General features: G+C 46.7%; 1 protein-coding gene across 1 annotated transcript; it reads right to left on the reverse strand.

Moving 5' to 3' along the window:
• Window positions 1-520: 520 nt before the first annotated feature.
• LOC123430073 (E3 ubiquitin-protein ligase RZFP34-like) lies at window positions 521-3,792 on the reverse strand. The gene is made up of 11 exons (XM_045113991.1): window positions 3,591-3,792; window positions 3,415-3,502; window positions 3,196-3,255; window positions 2,307-2,339; window positions 2,138-2,215; window positions 2,003-2,046; window positions 1,856-1,896; window positions 1,674-1,756; window positions 1,495-1,586; window positions 1,292-1,403; window positions 521-1,199 (listed from the first exon to the last, which is right to left on the reverse strand). The coding sequence occupies exons 1-11, from the start codon at window positions 3,614-3,616 to the stop codon at window positions 1,059-1,061; spliced, it is 798 nt and encodes a 265-aa protein (XP_044969926.1). The 5' UTR covers window positions 3,617-3,792; the 3' UTR covers window positions 521-1,058.
• Window positions 3,793-23,751: the final 19,959 nt, after the last annotated feature.

Raw genomic sequence — 23,751 nt, forward strand, 5'->3', positions numbered from 1 at the left:
TTTCAAAAATGTTTACATCTTTCTAAATTTAATTTTTTTTGTTTGTTGTTCAATAAATTTTTGGAATTTTAAAACGTGTTCACAATTTCAAAAAATATTCAGAATTTAAAAAACAGTTCACTTTTTTTAAAAAAACAGAGACATTAAAAATTGTTTAAAAATTTAAAAGTGTCCACATTTTTCTAAAAAGTTCAAGCTTTGTGTGTGTTGTTCAATAAAAGTGCGGAATTTTAAAAGGTGTTCACCGTCAATATAACTCAAGTTGCAAACGAACGGGTCGCGGTGAACAGTCGACACAACATATCGGACAGGCGGCCGATCTGATCTGCGTGTCAGCTGGCCGACGGGTAGCATGTCTTGAAACATGGCCTTTTCCTCTCGTTTGGACATAATGCACGAGTGACCCAGTGTAGAAGAAATAACTAGTTAGGCCTTGTATGGACAGTGATAACAAGGCCTGCTAGTCTGGCCCGTGTATTTCTACAATACTGGCCCCTGCTTCTTTTTTGAAGCTCGATACTATGACAAACACTTCTGCTTCATGTTGATCTCAAGAAATCAGAATATCTGACAGATCACAGAATCATGTTTTGGTGTGCATCAGTGCATGGTGCAATCTGGTGCTTGTAGACATTGAAGTAGCAATGGAATTCTAATAGAAAGAAGAGCAGGTTCTCTTTCTGGTGCGTAATTGTTTCATATCCTTACAGGAGCTCTCTAGACAAGCTCATGTACCACACAACAACTCATACCTATCAGAGGGGATGATCAAGCGCACCATGATGAGCGGTAAATCAATCCTCCCGATTTATTCAACCGCAGCGAGTTTTGTTGTTCTCCGAATCGCAATGAGCAACCACGGTGGCCTTGCTGTCGGCGACGGCAAGCAATTCCTGGCCTCTTCAGAGAGTGAGACTCTCCTGTGCTTCATACTGCAGCAAGCACTAGCAGCTTCAACCTACAAGCTAGTAGCTCTCATGCCCCGACCAGATCCTGGACAGTGTCATAGCTGTGACTGAGTGAGTAGTGTCTGTTGTACTGTCGTCTCCTCCTCGCCGTCAGACTCTGGAGCATGCCACCGTAGCCGGGCCGCCCCTCGTCTCCCTGGTGTTGTAAGAGCTGCACCCGGGACACTTTTGCGCCAGGACGTGGAAGCGCACGCTCGACGTCGCCCCGCAGTCGTTGCAGAGGATCCATACCTGGAAGAAGAAGAAGCACATCACTGTTTGTTCAGGTTGCAGCATTGGCAAGATGGTTAAATATGGTGTGTGGTTGTCAGTTTGTTGCTTACCATCTTCTTCTGGTAGAACTCTGGCATGGGTGTGGCGGCGACCTCCTGGTCGAGCTTCTGCCACGCATCGGTCATGTCGCAGGCCGACCGCGAGCAGACCGGGCACGAGAAGCTGGCGAAAACAAACCAACCAAGCAGCTTGATCAGATCAGACCCTCTCGTCCATTACATGTGAACAAACGGTTGCCTGAAGAAATGCTTACTGGTGATGAACCCTCATCTCGTTCAGGCACTCCAAATGGATCGTGTGCCCGCAGTGCAGTACGCTGATGTCCATGGTCGAGTCAAATAGATACTGCGATTCAAAAACATGGCTGTCTTTTAAAGATCAAGAATTGCAAATTCAGGAGCGTTTAGGGCCTTGATTAGAGCAAAGCCTCACCTCGTAGCAGACAGGGCAGTTTTGATGCATTGCTCTCTCTACACAATGATGAGAGTCCTTCAAAACATTGCTGTAGCAACACCCTGTCAGTGAACAAGGACATAATTGTTGTTAGAGCAATCTTTAATGGACAGACATGCCATGAAAAGCTTCCAACACAGTAACTTTCACACCCAACGCACCGCATTTTTCGCAGTGGAAGAAATTGTCCATGCCACCAGTTCTGAAAAAGGAGAAGAATGTATCCAATATTTGACCATTCTGGAAGAGAAAAACAGTAAACGTGCCGAGGAAAAGAAGGATGGCTGTAAATTAAATTTGGCACTTGCCTGCAGATGCCGCATCCATCGCAGTGATACTGGTTCTTTGAGATCTGCAACAAAGCAACATGGCTGTCAGACATCGAATACGAGAATGCTTAACAGAGTAACTAATCCTTGGCTCAGGAATGTGAACACGCGTACATCATCGTCAAAGAAGTTGCATTTTTCACAGAAGTATTTCCCCATGCATGCCCCACAACCGGAGCAGTTCTTCTGCACCTGTTGATCCAAACGAGCAGTTTTCATGTCATGCCACTAGCACAGCCAAAAGGTGAAAATTACTGTAGAACGCTTGTCAGTAGGCACGTACATCCTGTTCTTTGTTGCAGAGAGAGCAGATGACCTGTGACACATCACAAAGTAGAGTAGCTTCAGTAAGTAGGCAATCCTACATTAGGTAGGTGAGTTCTTATGATTCCTACTGAGTACTGACTAGTGTTTTCCTTGGAGAGAAAAATAGAAGAGAGAATAAGAAGTCCACTAGTATTATTGGTCAATACAATTATATGACCAGAGAGCTAGTGGACATGGACACATGGCGGATGCAATCAGGTATGCGCCATCCATGGACCAGGTAGCTAGGAGTACATGGCTACCGGATGCAATCATGCGCTTCAATTATGCGCCAGCTCAATCATTGAAGTGCCGTTAAATCAGAAAAAATAATCTTGGTTGACAGCGAAGCATCCTTTGCCCTTTCCATTTCTTCGACTGCCTTTCCCCTTTCCCCTTTTTCTCCAAGCCGCCTTCCGTGTGGCGACGCCGACACATCGTCGCATCCGCCGCATGGACGGACGGGCCTACCTAACAATCATGTGGCGTGGATGACCACAGATGCCGGCCACTTGCGCCCATCTTGATGGCGAGAATCGGAATATAAAACAGAAATATCAAGACCCGGCGGGCCGTCATTCAAGATAAACCTTATCTGACGAAACCGGGCGAAAGAAAAAAGATGTTGGGATGGGCGACCGGGCTCCCTTGGCCACTGCATGGCAGTTGGTGGCTTGGAACTGTCCATGCGTGCATAGCCATGACCACAGGGTTGAAAGGGAGTGAGCAACTGGGATTGCAATTCTACCGCCGGTACCCAGTGGCCAGTGGAGGAGGAAGAAGAAGGTCCAAGGCGTACATCAAAGTAAGGAATGACTTGGGGTTGAATTAAGTAACAGAGGGTGCTACGGAGCACACACACGCACCTTGCTGATTTCGTGGCGGGGGATGTCGTGCCGGTCGAGGACGTCCACCTCGAGCGAATTCTGCAGCAACCAACACAGACAAGCCCAAATGTCTCAGAACTGCTCCGAATTCAGAGCACAGTCGGACCGACCCAAAAACCGCACGGCATATGGCGCTGGCGTTGGCGTTGGGGAGAAAGGAAAAGGAAAAGGAAAAGGAAAAGGGCGGTGTATGCAGACCTTAGCTTGGTTGTGGCAATGCCGGCAGCCGAAGACCTCGCCGCAGCAGGGCGCCCGTATCCTGCACCTCCTCGTGTAATGCTCGCAGCTTCACCCCGGAACTCATCGAATCAGCGGTAAACCCGAGAAAGACCGTCTCCCTCCAACTGAAAAGCTGCTTGGTTTGATTTGCTTACCCGTGCTGCTCTGCCCCCAAATCCATCTGTCCGGCCGTCTCCCGCTTTCGTGCCTCCGAGAGGCGACGCCGCTCCGCCGGAAGAGAGGAAGGAGGCGGGGGTCCGGGAGAGCCTCGCTGCCCTACGTCCGCGCCCGCGCCCGCGCCCGCGCCCGGCGGGAATTAGTAAGAAAGAATGGGGAGGCTGTGCTGTGCGTGTTGGAGGAGAAGCGCGGGACGCGGGCCGGGTATATAGGCGGACTGCCGGGTGGGGGGCTGGACCTGGACCTGGACCAGCTTCTCTGTTTTTTCTTTTCATTTCATTTCATTTCAGGAGTTCAAGTTTTATACTCCTTTCGTTTTAAAATATGCATCTTAATTTTATATTAACTTTAATACAAAAATATATTAAAATTAAGAAATTTAGTTTGAGACAGGAGTTTGTGCGCCATCTTCTTCTTTCCATGACAAGAATTCCAAGTTTAATACTCCGTACAATAATGTAAAATTTAATACTCCCTATAATAATGTAAAAAAGAAGACTCTCACCCAGAATTTTTTTTGTAAGGAATTTCCTTTTGAGATGCAGTGGACATAACCATGTCAACTCTTTTATCCTCTTTTATTTATTTGACGATATGTTCGAAGCAAACTTGTTGGGATGATGCACTAGACGTGAGCTGGAAAGGCTAATTGTACCGATGAACCCGTCAATCACCATCCGCGCCAACAAAAAATAAGGCAAGTTGCCGGCAGCAGCAATAAGATACGCGCCCACGGAGTCGGCGGACCAGATAGAGAGTAGAACGGCGCCGTGGCTGGAAGCGGATTAGGATGACGGCGGTTACACGTAGACGTAGGAGCGGATAGCGTGCGGGGTCGCCGGACCAGCTTGTGCACGTACCATTCAAGGTTACCCACAGCATGCACTGATCCTACTTGCCCACTTTCTAATTGTCTACACACAATGTTTTGTTTGCCTTCGGTGAAGGGTGGATGATGACGACGATGCGCTTTCGGCTCGCTTTGATGATAAGAATCGTTGCTATGTAGTTTACAAATCTAGATATGATTTTTATTATTCTTTTTATATTCATTGTACTATTATGATTGAAAATAAATAGATCAGAATTTTTCTCTTAAAAAAATTGATACTCACAACCTTTTATTTAAATAACCTACATTCTATATTCGTAAAAGAAGACCTACACTGTGTAAAATGCATCTGCATTTTTTGGGGTGTTTTGAGGTTGGTCATAATGAAAGTATCTTTAAAGAAGAATCTGCTGTCGTGATGGTTCAACCTCGTTTCCCTCGCCTCGTTCGATCCGTCCTCCGCGCGTGTGCCAAAGAAAGGCCTCCTCGCTCGAAAGAAAAAAAAATCACTTACCCACGTCGTCCGACCTTCTAGGCTCCCACCTTCCCCCAATTCCATCGCTCTAGATCTCATGGGGCTTTATCACCGTCGCTGACCTCCTGCTGCGGGGAGGGCGATGAGCAGGAGCGGTGCGTCTATGGCATCGATGAGTGACAACCTAGGTAACTCGATCTCCCTGTCCTTGCTCCACCTCATTTTCTCCCCTTAAGCTTTACTGCCACACACCCATGTTCTCCTCTGCCATGTCAGGGACGAACGAGTGGCAACGGACGGCAGGAGACCGACTCATGGCGCAACGGGCGGCGGGACACGGGGTGGTGGCGCAATCCCATCTTTTCCTTGTAGACTCTACTGCATCAACCCCATGTCTCCACTCCAATGGCAGGGGCAGAGAGTGGCGATGCATAGCGGGACACCGGCTGGTGGCGCAATGGCTGGTGGGAGATCTTCTGGTGGCTACCGATGGTGGGAGACAGTAAGACCGTGGGAGGAGCAGAGGAGGTCACGGATGGAAAATCTAGCAACTTGCAGTGGCATACGGGGCGCCACCATCTCTCACGCATCTGAAAGAACTATTTTGATCCCATCATATTTGACCCATATATTTGAACCAAAACAGTTCTCTCATACAGCAGCGGAGGTGTGTGAGGAGTGTCCGGCCGCTACAGGCTACATTATCAGGTTTGGTCGTCTATTTTACCTTGATCCCATTAGTTTCCGTTTGGAACATTCAGTTCTTGTTAGTGATCATGTGGGATCCCATCCCATCAGCCTTCGTATCTGGACAGAGAATTTGTTATTATGGGATTTTTCATCCGTGTGTTGTTCAATTGGCATATTAGACATATGATAAAATTGCCGAAAGGTGCTGACCACTGAATACTATCCCCTCACCAACTAGGCTTAGGAAGATATGGTGAAATTCTCGCAAGGTGAACACCACCGGGTAAAGCTTATAATTAAGCGGCGTCGTGTAGTGTCATCATGGTCGGAGGAGGCAATTCATATGAGGATGACAAGGCGATCAATCAAAATTCTATTGCTATTGTTGCACCAAAATTTCTTTATTGTTGTTATTTTTTTAATATTCCAAAATAGAGATTATTTTGCGAGTGCAACAACATGATTAATCTCAATCTAGGACTACATTACTCATGGTATACTTACTAGTCATAGATAATATGTATGTCAACTAGCCATTCTTGATGGCCCAAAATTATAAACTAAAGACAAGTGGATTGAGTATACGATATGATATTGTCTCACATTACCTTTGTCTTAATTTTTTCTAAATACAGATGTATCTAACACTAAAAACATGTCTAGGTATATTTGTATCTAGACAAATCTAAGACAATTATTCCAGGACAAAGAGAATATTAAATGATGTTCATATGTGTCATGCATGGCAATAACCAAGTGAGACGGACGCCTGAAACCGATCTCAAACGTCTGGGCGCACTGGCGCCCCTCATATCCAGCCCAAATTTGGGGTGGATATGGGAAGGCCCGAGTGCGTCGAGCACATCAGACCAGACATACCAAACCCCACCTCAAATTGCATCAACCCCCCCCCCCACCTTGCATATTCGTCCGTGTTCCTCTCCTCTCTTCTACCTCGTCTACGTCGTCCCTCCCCTAGCTCTGCTGCCGTACTCAGCCTGTAGTTTCAGCATCACCACCAAAACACTTCCCCTATGGTCTTGCTCACACGGTCGCCGGCCCGAACGCTGCCGTGATACTCTCCGGCTACTCTTGGACTACACCTTGCCCTCCATATGTACGACAGAATGTCCGACCCATTTTCTGTAGTAAATGATGGATTCTACTGATTCGTCGGACGATGAATATGGACCCACAAAGCTTGATGAATTGTTTCAAAAGGAGTTCTTCTTTTCATCGGATTCATACAAAGAAGCTGAGATGCTTATGATCATGAGCATCCAATGGGAAATGGACCGGGAGGTGGAGCAGATTCTTGACTTCACGGGCTCAATCAAAGGGAGAAGTGTTGTGAGGCCGGATAGGGCCTTTGGTGCACGACTACTCTAGAAGGACTATTTGTTGTGGGGCTATTGTGTGGATTTAGGTTGAACATGAACACGAACTAAACTAGGGATACAAGATCCTACCGTCTCAACCCAAGCTTTGGTGCCAAGATGATATGGGGTTGCAAGATCTCCATGGAGGATGTGCTTGATGAAACGAATCAACGCCATGTGAAGTGTTGTGGTTTTTTCACGACGGATGTCCTCATGAAAGAACTAAGTCTAGGAGCCATCATAACTAGGTGGTCGCTTGGACAAGGTTAATCGGGAACAAAGGACACAAGTTTACCAAGGTTCAGCCCCTCGCGGTGGAGATAAAGACCCACTTCCTGCTTGCTCGATATTGATGGTGATGTCGATTACAAGGGTGTAGAATCGCTAACCTAGCTCTCAAGAGATTGCAACTTGATCGTTTTGTCCTAGGGACTCTCCTTTATATAATAGGTCGAGTCCCTAGGTTTACATGAGAATCAGGGTCATACTGCCAACCCATGTCCTAGTCTAACACTCAATAAACGTATCTCCCAAGTTAGGAAAACATCCCTTAAGTTTTCTGTAAGCTGGTGCACAATCCCGGTACGTGGGCTGGCCAAACGGGCCGGGTCTCATATGGGCCTCCGGCTCCTTCGTGACATCATTTTCTTAACCCGGAAATGAACTACCCCATAAAGCTTTTAGCTTCCTCATCGGGTCAACGAATTGCCGGGTTTTAACATTGGGAAACATCCCCAACACTAGGCCCTAGTTTAATTTGGATTTATCCATGTTAAACTCCATATCTCTTAGCTATATCTTTTACTGCTTCGTTGGATCTTGTGGTCGGGTCTCCTTCGAGGCTCAAATGTCGTTGGGTCATGGGACTCCTTTGAAACTTTAACAAACTTTGCAGCTCTTCACTTTGATGTCACACGTGATTATGTTGGCGCATGACCGTGACTTCACGACGAATCTTTCGGGCAGATATGTCAAATCCACTCAGTGCGGGAATCAAGGCACCATTTTACCCACAAATTACTACTCCCTCCATTCCTAAATATGGGGTGTATAGTTTTTGGCACGGAAATTAAAGAATGCACGCGGATGGAAAATTTCACATGTTTTGGTGTCAGACTACACGTGACCATTTGACATCGGAAAATAGAGGAGCTTGCCTAATACAAGGAAATATAATTAAATCCCAAAAACAAATATCCAAAGGAGTGGTGCAAACTCAATGCACCTTATATTTTGAATTTTTTTCTCAAATAACTATACACCTTATATCAAGGAACGGAGGGAGTACATGGTTTCAATTTTCTACAACGTCACCTTGGTTTTTCCCTTATAAATAGGACCCTCGGCCTTCAGATTTACTTTTTACCTCAACTCTCCCATCTTCTCCCTTTCAACTCAACTGCCTCGTATTCCTTCAAGCTCTCCGACCCGAAGCACCAACGATAACCACTCCATCAACACTATCGGCAAGGCTCACCAGACTTCACTGTGGCCGCATCTGCAACACTCAAGACCTTAAAGTCCTTCCCCTCGGATCTATGAGTAGTCCTTTCCCCATTTTTCGTTGCCATAATTCTTACAATTCGTGGGGTTCTTCGTAGTTCATCTTAGTTCATCCTGGTTCATCTTTATCGTAGCCAATCTAGAGACTCACGAACCTTTGCATGTTCTAGGATATACCCGCAACTGATTTACCTTTGTATCTATCAAATGCTTTGGTAGATGAACCTTATCATAGTCCACCACGCTAGTCACTGTAACTAGGGTTGTTTTTCTTTACTTTTTCTATAAATTTTGTAGATCAACAATTATGGCTGAATCTGAACAGTAATTGTTTGTCTCGCCTTCTGTGACGCCCTTGATTTGATCGTACGCTAATTATACATGCAAATGCGTACGACCAAGCTCAAGGACTCATGGGAAGATATCACAACACAACACTAGCCACAAATAAAATAAACAAGCTTCATATTACAAGCGAGGGGCCTCGAAGGCTAGAATACAGAAGCTCGAGAAACACACGAGTCAGCGGAAGCAACAAATATCTGAGTACATACATTAAACATGGGGTGCCTTAGAGAAGGCTAACACAAAAGGTACAACGATCGAACGAGGCAAGGCCTCCTGCCTGGGGGCCTCCTAACTACTCCTGGTCTTCAACGGCCTCCACGTAGTAGTAGGCACCATCGGGGTAGCAGTCGTCATCGATAGGATACTCCATCTCCTGGGCTCCAACATCTGGTCGCAACAACGGATCAAGGGGACAAACGGGGAGCAAGGCAACGATGAGTACTCATCCAAAGTCCTCGCAAGAGTGACATCAGAACTATGCTGAGTATGCATCGGTATCAAAGAAAGGGGTTTATATGTGGACTGACTGCATCAGTGCGAGAAAGAGAGGGAAGGCCTAGTCCTATCGAAGACTAGCATCTTCAGGGGTCTTGCAGCAATAGACGAGAGTAGAACAGGTAACACAACTAAAAGTCATATTGTTGCAGCAATATTAAAATGAGGTCACGCCCAAAGATCCTTCCTCGACTCCCTGCGAGGAAGCAATCCCGGACCAAACAATTCCAGTTAAGTAACCATTGTAGTTGTATAAGATCAGGGCACAACTCCAAGTCGTCCTGTAATCGTGGACACGACTATTCGAATAGATAAGTTCTTCCCAGTAGGGGTGCACCACAGTTCCCAACATGCTTGATGAAACTCTGGCCGGACATACTTTTCTGGGTCAAACCCGGCCTCGGAACAACAACACGTCGCAGCCCCACCTAAGCTCAACAGAGAGGCCAGCTCGCCGGTCTAAATCCTAAGCACAAAGGTTTCATGGGCCCACTTGCCCTCTGCGCTCCTGCACGATGCGAGGGCGACCAATGTCAGTCCTAGCACCCTTTATTACAAGCGCGATGCATAGCAGGGCCACTTGGGCACGCGCCACTCCATTGCTGACGTCTGAAGAGCTTCGGCTGATACCACGACGTCGAGTACCCATAACTTCTCCCACATAGAAGGTTAGTGCGAAAAGGTCTCCCGACCAACTCAGATCAAATACCCAAATCCATTAGCATTTTAATTAACTCGAGGATGTGTGGCAAGGACCAGGATGCCCACCAACGCCTCGTCACATTCACGCGGGAATCCCCCCGCCAAACATTGTCCATCAATGTTCCCTAGTATCACGGTCAAGTAACGGTGTGGTCGAAACATCACAGAGATCCGAGGTATCATCCTCGATGGATGACGTATGACGTAATTGTCAAGGTGGACAGGGAGGAATCACCCTCGCTGGACCAGCTTGAAGGGTTGTACAACACAGCCGCTATCAGAGGTGGGGCACGAGGAATCACCCTCCGAGAACCACCGTTGATCAAACTAAACTACAACGCTAACATCGGGGTATGTAACGAGGTCTCACCCTCGGTACCGGATAGTAGCTCTGTAGCCTCGTACAACTAAGGGGGTGTAAGTGCGGTGTTGGGTCTTGGCTCCTCGATCAGAAGATCGAGACTTGACGATAAAGCGGGGGGCAACTAGTCTAAGGATTCAGAGGGGAGCCACCTATACTAAGCAATTTAAAGAGTGCGGTACTGAAATTAGGAGTTCAACAAAATCACGCTATGCATGAGATATAGGAGCTAACTATAACAGAAGCAAAATTCTAATGCAAGCAGGAGGGAGAAAGACATGGGCGATATAGGGATGATCAAGGGGGGGCTTGCTTGCCTTGTTGCTCTTCGGCAAAGGACTGGTCGTCAGGAGGGTAGATGTATCCGACAGCAGCGTCAGTCTCGGGGTCTACCGGTAAGAAGAAGGGGGGAGAAACAATAAATAACAGCAACAGGTGCAATACTAAGCATGACATGTCAAATCAGGGTTAGGCATGAGCTAACGCAGTAACATCCGTCACAGACGGGTTGAAAAAATATCGGATGATATTTCCCGGGTCTGTGGCTACTATCGGTCAGACGGAAAACGGTGGAAAAGTTCCACGTTTGCTATGCTAGGGACACGTGACACACGAATGGACATCGTATCCGGGTTCATCTCGTTTTGCTGATCAACTTTAATGTTCAAAATACTTTCATCTCATGTACGGTTTATTTTATATTAAATTTGAAATTTATATTCTATATTTAGGGATTAACAGATTTAAATAATTCAATAATGCAATTATGACATCATCCAGAGGTTAACATGACATCATCAGTCAACAGTTGTGTTGACTGGTCAAACTGACTAGTGGGTCCTACATGTCATTGACACAATTATTATTAAGGTTAATTAATATTTAATCAAGTTAATTAGTGGGGTGGGACCCACCTGTCATACTCAGTTTAGGCTAACTATTTATCTATATTAAGAGATTACTAATTTATCTATTTACTCTTAATAATATAATAACTAATAAATTCATTAATTAATTAATACACTAATAAATTATTTATTTAATTAAAATATGTCATTAAATATTGTTTTTATTTTTTATTTCTTTATTTCAACAGGGGGTGTGGGGCCTCCCTGTCAATGGGAGTGGGGGTTGGCCCCACATGGAAGTGGCCCATCGGCCTCACCACAACACAACACACACGCTCTATGTACGCCAAAACACACACATGCACCTATAAACATTTTTTACACACATCCATGTATACACAAAATACATTCATACGTATTTATACACAAATACATACATCACACTATGCACAAATATATACATCTCTCACCCTGTTTATTATCTTTTCTTTGTCTCTTTTCTCTCTCTCTCAACTTACAGGAGGCAACTCCTCCTCCCCCTCCTGGTTAGTAGGAGGGAAAATGGCACCGGGGCGAGGTGGAGGCCGCCGGAGGTCGTGGTGCGGGGCGTCGGAACGGAACCGCAGGGGGAAAGAAGGAAGGGGTGGGAGGAGCCCAAGGAAGGGCTCACCGACGTTGATGGGAAGGCCCGGTGTAGCTGGAGTTCCCGAGGAGGGGCGTAGGAGGCGGCGTGGTCGTAGTGAGGAGGACGGATCCGGTGGCGGCGGTGCGATTCCGATGACGGAGGCAGCCGGTACGGGACGAAGGAGGAGCTGGTGGTGGTGATGCGGGGCGGTGTTGGTGGGGAGAGGCGGCCAACGGGGCAGCTTGGGGCGGCGTCGGGTCGGTCGGCGTCGTGGTGGCCGGAGGGAGGCACTGGGGGTGGTGTCGGTGGAGGAGGAGGCCCTGCTTGCTAGGGGGGGGGTATGGCTGGGGATTAGTGGGGGGCTCGGCGTCTAGGTGAGCGAGGGGGAGGCACGGAACGGGATGGGGATGCGATGGGTTGAGGGAGACGAGGGAGGGCCTCGGTCGTGGGTGGCGTTGGGTGGAGCGAGGCAGAGAGGCGAGGTGGAGCGCGTGGGCTTGTGGGGAGAGACGAGCGCGAGGGAGGGAGTTGGAACGATGGAAAATCCCCTCGTGGCTCTGCCTGGCGGCTGGGGGGAGTGGGGAGTGGGGTGAGGGGGCGCTTAGGGTTCGGGGGGGGGGGGGGTTATACCCCCCGGTTAGAGTGGGCTGGTGGGTGGTTGGCTGGGCCGGTTGGCCTAGTTGGGCCGGGTCCTTCTTTTCTTTTTAGTTTTTAAGTAGTTTCTCTTTTAATTATTCAGATGCTCGAGAATACTTTCAAAAATGCCCTCTCTAATTTTATGAAATCTTAGGGAATATTTGCAATCCATCCAACATTTTTGTATTTAGTTTCTCAAAACTTTTAAATCCAGTTTTTGGAAGAATTAAATTTGCAACGGAATTGAACGGGATTTGAACCGACGTGAGTTTAACAAAAGTAACCACAGTGATGTGGCATCATTAGCATAGGATTATTGTAGCTTAATTACATACATTTACTATAGCAAAAGTGGAGGATGTCACAACTCTCCCCTACTAATAAGAATTATTGTCCCGAGAATTAAGAGGTAGAAGAAAAGAGCTCGGGGTATTTATCATGAAGATGATCCCCGCGTTCCCAATTGGCTTCATCTTCAGAATGATTTGACCACTGCACTTTAAGGAACTTGGTGACTTTGCAACGAGTCTGACGTCACCCTGATTGAGAATGTGGACCGGATGCTCTTTATAAGAGAGGTCTTGTTGCAGCTCAAGCATATCATGATCCACTGCTCGAATAGGATCCTTGAAGCAGCGATGGAGCTGAGATACATGGAAGACATCATGAACCTGAGAAAGGTTCGCCGGCAGTTCCAATTGATAAGCCACTTTTCCACGCCTTTCGAGAACAGTGAAAGGACCAATAGAGCGAGAAGCTAACTTGCCCTTGATCCCAAAATGGTGTGCGCCTCTCATTGGTGTGACATGAAGATAAGCCTTTTCGCCAGGTTGATAGACCATATCTTGATGATGACGGTCATACTGACTCTTCGGACGAGACTGAGCAGCCTTCAGATTCTCCTAAATAATGCGGACTTGATCTTCGGCATGTTGGATAATATCCGGACCGAAGATTGATTGTTCCCCAGTTTCTGACCAATTCAGAGGAGTCCGACACCTTCATCCATACAATACTTCGAAAGGGGCCATCTTGAGACTAGCTTGATAGCTATTGTTGTAGGAGAACTCAGCATACGGGAGAGATTCCTCCCATTTCTTACTGAAGGAAATTACACAAGCTCGAAGCATGTCCTCAAGAATTTGGTTGACTCGTTTGACTTGTCCTTGGGATTGAGGATGAAATGCGGTGCTGAAGGACAGATGAGAACCCATAGCCTTCTGAAAACTTGCCCAGAATTTTGAAGTGAACAAGCTGCCATGGTCCGAGCTGATTACCAACGGAATACCGCGAAGTGAAACAATTCTTGACATATAAAGATCTTCCAATTGACTAGCATTAATTTTTTCTTTGACGGCCAGAAAATGTGCAACTTTGGACAGTCGGTCAATGACGACAAGAATAACATCATTACCCTTGTGAGATTTGGGAAAACCAATGACAAAGTCCATTTCAACATGGTCCCATTTCCAGTGAGGAATAGAGATAGGCTGTAGAGTTCGAGCAGGCCTTTGATGTTCTGCTTTGATTTGCCGACAAATATCACATTCTGCAACATATCGGGCAATGTCTTGCTTCATATTTGGCCACCAAAATCTTTGACGGATATCTTGGTACATCTTTGTACATGCCCCGATGTATACACAGTGGAGTATCATGAGCTTCCTTCATCACCTGTCCAGTCGTTTTGAGGTTTTCCTTTTTATTTGGGACGAATACGCGACCTTTGAAGTATAAAGCTCCATCATCAGCCACAGAGAAGTAAGCGGGTTTACTCTCTGGAAGATAGCGCTTAATTCTCTCGACATCATCGTCACAAAGTTCAGTAGTCTTGATAATGCACACAAGATCTAGTTCAACAACCAGGTTACTGAGGGAACCCTGATTAACAACATGGAGGTTCATCTTGCCAAACTCTTCACGAGGGGGAACAAGGTAACCCTGAGGAACAATATGGAGGTTCAGCTTAGGGAATTCCTCTTGCAGATGATCGTCAACCTTATGAACTTGGAGGTGGTTGCAGTATGACTTGCGACTCAAGGCATCAACCAGTACGTTAGCCTTGCCGGAGGTATACGATATACTATAGTGAAAATCTGCTATACACTCCATCCATCTGTGTTGACGGAGATTCAGATCCGGTTGAGTGAACAGATACTTCAGACTTTGATGGTCGGTGTCGATTTCACAGCGATTACCGATAAGGTATCGTCGCCATTCTTTCAGTGAATGTATAACTGCGGCAAGTTCGAGATCATGAACTGGATAGTTATCTTCATGAGCACGCAGCTGTCGTGAGGCATAAGCAATCACCTTGTGATCCTGCATTAGGATACATCCTATTCCCTTATGAGAAGCGTCACAATATATGATGATATCCCTTTTCGTATCCGGAGGAGCAAGTACTGGAGAGGATGTCAGTTTATCTTTGAGTGCTTGGAAACTTTCCTGAAATTTATCAGTCCACTCAAACTTAACACCTTTGTGAAGCAGATTGGTTACGGGCTTCGCAATCTTGGAGAAGTTCTCTATTAATCAACGGCAATAGGTGGCGAGTCCGATAAAACTTCTGACTTGCTTGACATTCTTCGGGGGAGTCCAGTCAAGAATAGCTTGAATTCGTTCGGGGTTGACTGCAATACTATCCTTGGAAATCACATGACCATGGTATGTCACTTCGTCCAGTCAGAATTCACATTTGGAATACTTCGCATAGAGTTTATGCTCCCGAAGCATATCCAGTACAAGAAGAAGGTGTTCGGCATGTTCTTCTTTATTCTTCAAAAATACCAGAATATCATCCAGATATATCCATGAATATATAATTCATCAATCGAGAGAAGGTTGTCGGGGCATTGGTTAAGCCGAAGGACATGGCGGTGTACTCGTATGATCCATAGCGGTTAACAAAGGCGGTCTTTGGGATATCCTCCTTGCGAACAAGGATCTGGTGGTATCCCAACCTCAAGTCGAGCTTAGAGAAGACTGAGGAACCAACAAGTTGATCATACAGATCATTTATCCGAGGAAGAGGGTATTTGTTTTTAATAGTGGCTTGATTGATTGGACGGTAGTCTTGAACCAAACGATTCGTTCCATCCTTCTTCTTAACAAAGAGAGAATGTGCTCCCCAAGCAGAGGAACTAGGAAGAATGAACCCCAGACGAAGAGAATTGTCAATTTCTTGCTTGAGTTCTAGGAGTTCATGTGGTGGCATCTTATAACGGCGCTTGGCGATAGGAGTGGTACCACGTACCAAGTCGATGACGAACTCGATAGCTCAAACAGGGGGAATCCCAGGAAATTCTTCTCGAAAGACATCTGGGAATTCTCGGACAACTGGAATGTTTTCGATCCCTTCAAGAGGCGACACATTTAGTGCATTCAAGGCATAAAGCCGTGCCTCAGCATCTCGAACGAGATGATCCTGGTAGCTTATTAATTCATATGATGGGTGTAGGAGGTGGACTGTCTTGGTGGCACAAACGCTTGAAGCTGTATGAGCCTTTAGCCAGTCCATTCCTCGTATAAGGTCAATGTTGGATGAACCCAATAACATGGGAGCGCCAAGGAATTCCAATCCTTCAATTTCAATGCGGACATTGGGGCAAACCATGGAGGGTCAACATTGGCCCAAAGGGGTGTTCACCACTATCCGGACATTCATCTCTTCGTACTTAATGCCATGCATGAATGGAAAACTTTCTGACATAAAGGAATGTGATGCTCCTGTATTAAACAATACAGAAGCAGGTATTGAGTTAACGAGAAGTGTACTGATGACCCACAAGTATAGGGGATCAATCATAGTCCTTTCGATAAGTAAGAGTGTCGAACCCAACGAGGAGCAGAAGGATCTGACAAGTGGTTTTCAGCAAGGAAAAATCTGCAAGCACTGAAATTGTCGGTAACAAGTGATTGTGTGGTGAGATGATTCGTAGCAAGCAACAAGTAATGAAAGTAGCAAGGGTGCAGCAAAGTGGCCCAATCCCTTTTGTAGAAAGGGACAAGCCTGGACAAAGTCTTATAGGAGGAAAAACGCTCCCGAGGACACACGGGAATTTCTGTCATGCTAGTTTCATCATGTTCATGTGATTCGCGTTCGTTACTTTGATAGTTTGATATGTGGGTGGACCGGCTCTTGGGTACTGCCCTTACTTGGACAAGCATCCCACTTATGATTAACCCCTCTCGCAAGCATCCGCAACTACGAAAGAAGAATTAAGACAAAGTCTAACCATATCATTAAACTAGTGGATCCAAATCAGCCCCTTACGAAGCAACGCATAAACTAAGGTTTAAGCTTCTGTCACTCTAGCAACCCATCATCTACTTACTACTTCCCAATGCCTTCCTCTAGGCCCAAATAATGGTGAAGTGTTATGTAGTCGACGTTCACATAACACCACTAGAGGAAAAAAACATACAACATATCAAAATACCGAACGAATACCAAATTCACATGACTATTATTAGCATGACTTATCCCATGTCCTCAGGAACAAAAGTAACTACTCACAAAGCATAATCATAATCATGATCAGAGGTGTAATGAGTAGCATCAAGGATCTGAACATAAACTCTTCCACCAAATAATCTAACTAGCATCAACTACTAAGAGTAATCAACACTACTAGCAACCTTACAAGTACCAATCGGAGTCGTGAGACGGAGATTGGTTACAAGTGATTAACTAGGGTTTGGAGATGAGATGGTGCTGATGAAGATGTTGATGGTGACGAGTCCCCTCCGATGAGAGGAGTGTTGCTGATGACGATGGCGACAATTTCCCCCTCCGGGAGGGAAGTTTCCCCGGCAGGATCGTCCTGTCGGAGCTCTAGATTGGTTCTGCTCAAGTTCCGCCTCGTGGCGGCGGGGAAACCACGAAAAAGCTCCCTTCTGATTTTTTCGTGGACGAAACCTTCCATATAGCAAAAGAGGGGGGCAAGTGGGCCAGTGGGCTGCCCACAAGCCCCCATGGCGCAACCTGGGGGGGGGGGGTGGCCGCGCCGTGCAGGCTTGTGGGCACCCCCTGGTGCCCCTCCGATACTTCTTCGACCCAGTATTTTTTATAAATTGGAAAAATCTCCGTTGATTTTCACATCGTTTGGAGTTGCGCAAAATAGGTATCTCAACTTTGCTCCACTTTCAAGCCAGAATTCCAGATGCCGGTATTCTCCCTCTTCATGTAAACCTTGCAAAATAAGAGAGAAAAGGCATAAGAATAGTATCGTGAAGTGAAATAACAGCCAAAGAAGCGATAAATGTCAACATCAAAACATGATGCAAAATGGACGTATCATGTACCCATCATGGTAGTAGGCTGGTCCTGAGCTTGACGCATCTCAATGTTGTTGGCCTGACCACGAACATAAGCAGGCTTGACATTGTTGTTGTGGTTCTAGTTGTTGCCACTTCCAGGTGTGGGAAGTGTGAGCTGATTCGGATTTTGCATGCAGTCTCGAGCACGGTGACCTGCACGGCCACACTTGAAGCACAACCCGTCCTCAAGACGGGAAGGAGGAACTCGAGGCGGTGGAGCTGGAAGCCTCGGCTGCCTAGGTGGTGGTGGAGGCAGGCGAGGTGCAACATAGGACAACCTAGGAGCAGGAGCAGGTGCATGGTACATGTTGTTGGGAATCCAGATCTTCCGCTTCTGTGCAGATGAGACCAAAGATGAGCCCATGTCACGGTTGCTCTTGCTGCTATCCTTGTATTCCTGCAAAATAGTCTCAACTTGAATGGCCTTATTCACCAGGATGGAGAAATCAGCATAGTCGTGAACAAGTAGTGTCGGCCTGATATCACGGTGGAGGCCCTCATGGAACTTCTCGTGTCTGCATGCATCAATTGCAATGTCTTCTTCGGCACAACGAGATAAATCCAAAAATTCCCACTGATAAGCATCCACAATCTTGTTGCCCTGGACAAGGTTGCGGAACTCACGCTTCTTTTGGTCCATGATTCCTTGAGGAATGTAGCAGGAATGGAAAGCAGCCTGGAACTCTGCCCAAGTGATGACAGTTCCAATGGGTTGAGAGCGCCTATGATTGTCCCACCATTGAGCAGCGGGACCCTTCAGAAAGTAGGCTGCAAAGTTGACGTAGCTTGCCAGAGGCACATTCATAGACTCCAGCTCATAAGCAATGTCACGGAGCCAGCCATCAGCATCAAGGGGCTGGGTTGAGCTCGGTAGATCGTAGGGTTGAGGTGGCAGAAGTCTTGTAGTGTCACGCCTTGTTGCTGGTTCATGTTCGGCCTTAGGAACTAGTCCATGAGCCCTTGCATGAATTGGCGGTTCAGTTCAAACTATTGGATCATCCCCGCCATATATTCAGGAGGCGGGGGTGGTGCATCGTTGGCGGGGCCACACGGGCTCCCAACTGGTCTAACCATCCTGCAAAATATTTAAGAGGGGTAGTTTAGCTTAATGTAATTGCAAGGGAATTATAGGCATTCATCAAATAATCAAGCATGACGAAAGGGAAAAGCGATAGATACTTCATAGTAGTTGAGTTCGACATACAAACCCATACATAATTCGATTACAGATCATCGATTACAAATTTGAAATTTGGCGATAACCTGCACGCATTTTAGACGATAACCTGGACTCACTAGGCGGCACACAGGCACGTGGTGGAAGAGTACCACAACGAGACATAGCGATAAGGCTACATCAACGTTGGAGAAAACGAACAAATCTGGGTAGCTGGCGGTGATAGAAGGTAGGAACACGACCCTGCGTTCCATGGTGACTCTGGTGAGGGTACCACATCTAATCGGGGAGCAGAGGTCCAAGTGCAGGGGTACTACCCCCAACATTAGTCCACTCAAGACTTGGTGGTAGCTCTGTCCTGCTCAGCTGGAGGATATGTGCAAGGTGGACCCTCGGATAGACTGTTGGCTGCAGCTCGGTCAACGCGTCGTAAAGACAGGTACGCGTGGCGTACAACTCCACAGTCAGAGCCCTATAGGTGCGATCCAGTGTCTCAATGTACTACACCAGAATCTGTGGGTCATAGCGACGACCCAATTAGGGGACACAGACAGCGACGTAGGACCAGTCGTTGCGCTCCCGAACGCGAGCACTGTAGGCTGTGAGATCTGCTCCAGTCTCATCCCCAGCAGGAGTATACGAGATGTATCTGAAAGGACTCTCATCCAGGCGAGGGTACGCTCCACGGAGGCAGGTGATAGCGATGTAGGCCGCATTATGGACGGCCATCTCGATTGACAATCCAATACCAGAGAAGGTGTGGAGCTCTTTGATGGAGTTGCACATATGACCGAAGATGTGAACCTCAGCCTAGTACTGGTACTGGTTGAACTCGTGGAAATCCTCGTACACAGTGTACTCTGGGTACCAGCGATATCTCAGCCTGGTCACGAGTTCAACCAAAATGGCCAGGAACCCACCCGTCTCAGTGGCCACGGTCAGGCACACGTGCTGCCTTGCGGGACACATGTGAAAAGGAAGATTTAAGGATGTCAAATAACAGTGCGAGTAACATATTATCAGAAGAACAATAGATAGTCCAGCTCTTCGGGTCGATGTGATTACGAGAACCTAATGTTAGAGTTAGCAAAATATTTAACCCAAAAGAGAAGAGAGAGTACAACCCAGAGGATAGGAAAGGAGTAAAAGATACTAATGCCACCTGATTGAGACGTGGGCCCGTAAGCCACAACATCAAAGTTAGTAAGTTTTTCAAACACTAGACTCAACTTTGGCCAATGAGTTGTAAAGGGGGCTACCTACAGGAAGTCGACTCTGATACCAACTTGTGACGCCCTCGATTTGATCATACGCTACTCATACACGCAAATGCATACGACCAAGCTCAAGGACTCACGAGAAGATATCACAACACAACACTAGACATAAATAGAATAAACAAGCTTCATATTACAAGCCAGGAGCCTCGAGGGAATAATACAGAAGCTCGAGAAACACGAGTCAGCGGAAGCAACAAATATCTGAGTACCGACATTAAACATGGGGTGCCTTAGAGAAGGCTAGCACAAAAGATACAACGATCGAATGAGGCGAGGCCTCCTGCATGGGAGCCTCCTACCTACTCCTGGTCTTCAGCGGCCTCCACGTAGTAGTAGGTACCGTCGGGGTAGCAGTCGTCATAGGCAGGATACTCCATCTCCTGGACAACAACATCTCGTCGCAACAACGGATCAAGGGGACAAAGGGGGAGCAAAGCAACATTGAGTACTCATCCAAAGTACTCGCACGACTGACATTAGAACTATGATAAGTATACATCAGTATCAAAGGAAGGGGGTTTATATGTTGACTGACTGCAACAATGCAAGAAAGAGAGGGAAGGCCTAGTCCTATCGAACACTAGCATCTTCATAGGTCTTGCAGCAATCGACGAGAGTAGAACAGGTAACACAATTCAAATTCATATTTTTGCAGCAATATTAAAATGAGGTCACGCCCAAAGATCCTTCCTCGACTCCATGCGAGGAAGCAATCCCGGAGCAAACAATTACAGTTAAGTAACCATTGTAGTTGTATAAGATGAGGGCACAACTCCAAGTCCTCCTGTAACTGTGGACACGACTATTCGAATAGATAAGTTCTTCCCTACACGGGTGCACCACAGTTCCTAACACGCTTGATGAAACTCTGGCCGGACATACTTTTCTGGGTCATGCCCGGCATTGAAACATCAACACGTCACAGCCCCACCTAAGCTCAACAAAGAAGCCAGCCCGCCGGTCTAAATTCGAAGCACAAAGGGTTCATGGGACCACTTGCCCTCTACACTCCTACATGATGCGAGGGCGGCCGATGTCAGTCCTACCACCCCTTATTATAAGCGCCATGCATAGCGGGGCCACTCGGGCGCACGTTGCTCCATTGCTGACGTGTGAAGAGCTTCGACTGATACCACAACATCGAGTACCCATAACTTCTCCCACGTAGAAGTTAGTTCCAAAAGGTCTCCCAACCAACTCAGATCAAATACCCCAAATCTATTAGCATTTTAATTAACTCGATGATGTGTGGCAAGGACCAGGATGCCCAGCCACGCCTCGTCACATTCACGCGGGAATCCACCCACCAAACATTTTCCATCAATGTTCCCCAGTATCACGGTCAAGTAAAGGTGTGGTCGAAACATCAAAGGGATCTGAGGTATCACCCTCGATAGATGTCATATGATGTAATCGTCAAGGTGGCCAGGGTGGAATCACCCTTGCTGGACCAGCTTGAAGGGTTGTACGACAAAGCCGTTATCGAAGGTGGGGCACGAGGAATCACCCTTCGAGAACCAAAATCAATCAAACTATACTACAACGCTAACATCGGGGTACATAAAGAGGTCTCACCCTCGGTACCCAACAGTAGCTCTGCAGCGTCGTACAACAAAGCGGGGGTGTAAGTGCGGTGTTGGGTCTTGGCTTGTCGATCAGAAGATCGAGACTGGACGATAAAGCGGGGGCAACTGGTCTAAGGGTTCAGAGGGGAGCCACCTATACTAAGCAGTTTAAAGAGTGCGGTACTGAAAGTAGCATTTCAACAAAATCAGGCTATGCATCAGATATAGGAGCTAACTACAACAGAAGCAAAATTCTAATGCAAGCAGGAGGGAGAAAGACATGGGCGATATAGCGATGATCAAGGGGGTTTGCTTGCCTTGTTGCTATGCGGCAAATGGCTGGTCGTCAAGAGGGTAGATGTATCCGACAACAGCGTGAGTCTCGGGGTCTACCGGTAAGAAGAGGGGGGAGAAACAACAAATAACAACAACAGGTGCAACACTAAGCATGACATGTCAAAGAAGGGTTAGGCATGAGCTAATGTAGTAACATCCGTCATAGACGGGTCGGGAAAATATAGGATGATATTTCCCGCGTCTGTGGCTACTACCGGTCAGACAGAAAACGGTGGAAAAGTTCCACATTTGCTATGCAAGGGACACGTGACACATGAATGGACAGCGCATCCTGGTTCGCCTCGTTTTGCTGACCAACTTTCATATTAAAAATATTTTCATCTGTCGTACGGTTTATTTTATATTAATTTTTAAAGTTTTATTCGATATTTAGGAATAAACAGATTTAAATAATTCAATGATGCAATTATGACATCAGCGAGAGGTCAGCATGACATCATCAGTCAACAGCTGTGTTGACTGGTCAAACTGACCAGTGGGTCCTACATGTCATTGACACAATTATTATTAAGGTTAATTAATATTTAATCAAGTTAATTAGTGGGGTGGGACCCACCTGTCATACTCAGTTTAGGCTAACTATTTATCTATATTAAGAGATTACTAATTTATCTATTTACTCTTAATCATATACTCCCTCCGTCCCAAAATTCTTGTCTTAGCTTTGTCTAGAAATGAATGTATCTAAATATTAAAACTTGACTAGATACATTCATATCTAAACAAATCTAAGACAAAATTTTTGGGACGGAGGGAGTATTAACTAATAAATTCATTAATTTATTAGTTCACTAATAAATTATTTAATTAATTAAACTATTTATTAAGTATATATTTTATTTCAACAAAGGGTGTGGGGCCTCCGTGTTAGTGGGAGTGGGAGGTTGGCCCCACATGGAAGTGGCCCATCGGCCTCACCACAACACAACACATACACACACTGTGTACACCAAAACACACACATGCACCTATACACATTTTTACACACATCCATGTATACACAAAGTACATTCATACGTATTTATACATAAATACATACATCACACTATGCACACATATATACATCTCTCACTCTATTTATTTTCTTTTCTTTATCTCTTTTCTCTCTCTCTCAACTTACAGGAGGCAACTTCTCCTCCCCCTCCTGGTTAGTAGGAGGGAAAATGGCGCTGGGCCGAGGTGGAGGTCGCCGGATGCCGTGGTGCGGGGTGTCGGAACGGAACCACAGGGGGAAAGAAGGAAGGGGGTGGGAGGAGCCCGAGGGAGGGCTCATCGGTGTTGATGGGAAGGCTCGGTGTAGCTCGAGTTCCCGGGGAGGGCGGAGGGGTCGACGAGGTTGTGGTGGGGAGGCCGGATCCCGTGGCGGCAGTGCGGTTCCGGTGACGGAGGCAGCCGGTACGGGACGAAGGACGAGCCGATGGTGGTGATGCAGGGCGGCGTCGGTGGGGAGAGGCGGCCAACGGGGCAGCGCGGGGCGACGTCGAGTCGGCCAGCGTCGTGGTGGCCGGAGGGAGGCAACGGGGGTGGCGCCGGTGGAGTAGGAG

Source organism: Hordeum vulgare, chromosome 1H (genome assembly GCF_904849725.1).
Source record: "Hordeum vulgare subsp. vulgare chromosome 1H, MorexV3_pseudomolecules_assembly, whole genome shotgun sequence".
NCBI lineage: Eukaryota > Viridiplantae > Streptophyta > Magnoliopsida > Poales > Poaceae > Hordeum > Hordeum vulgare.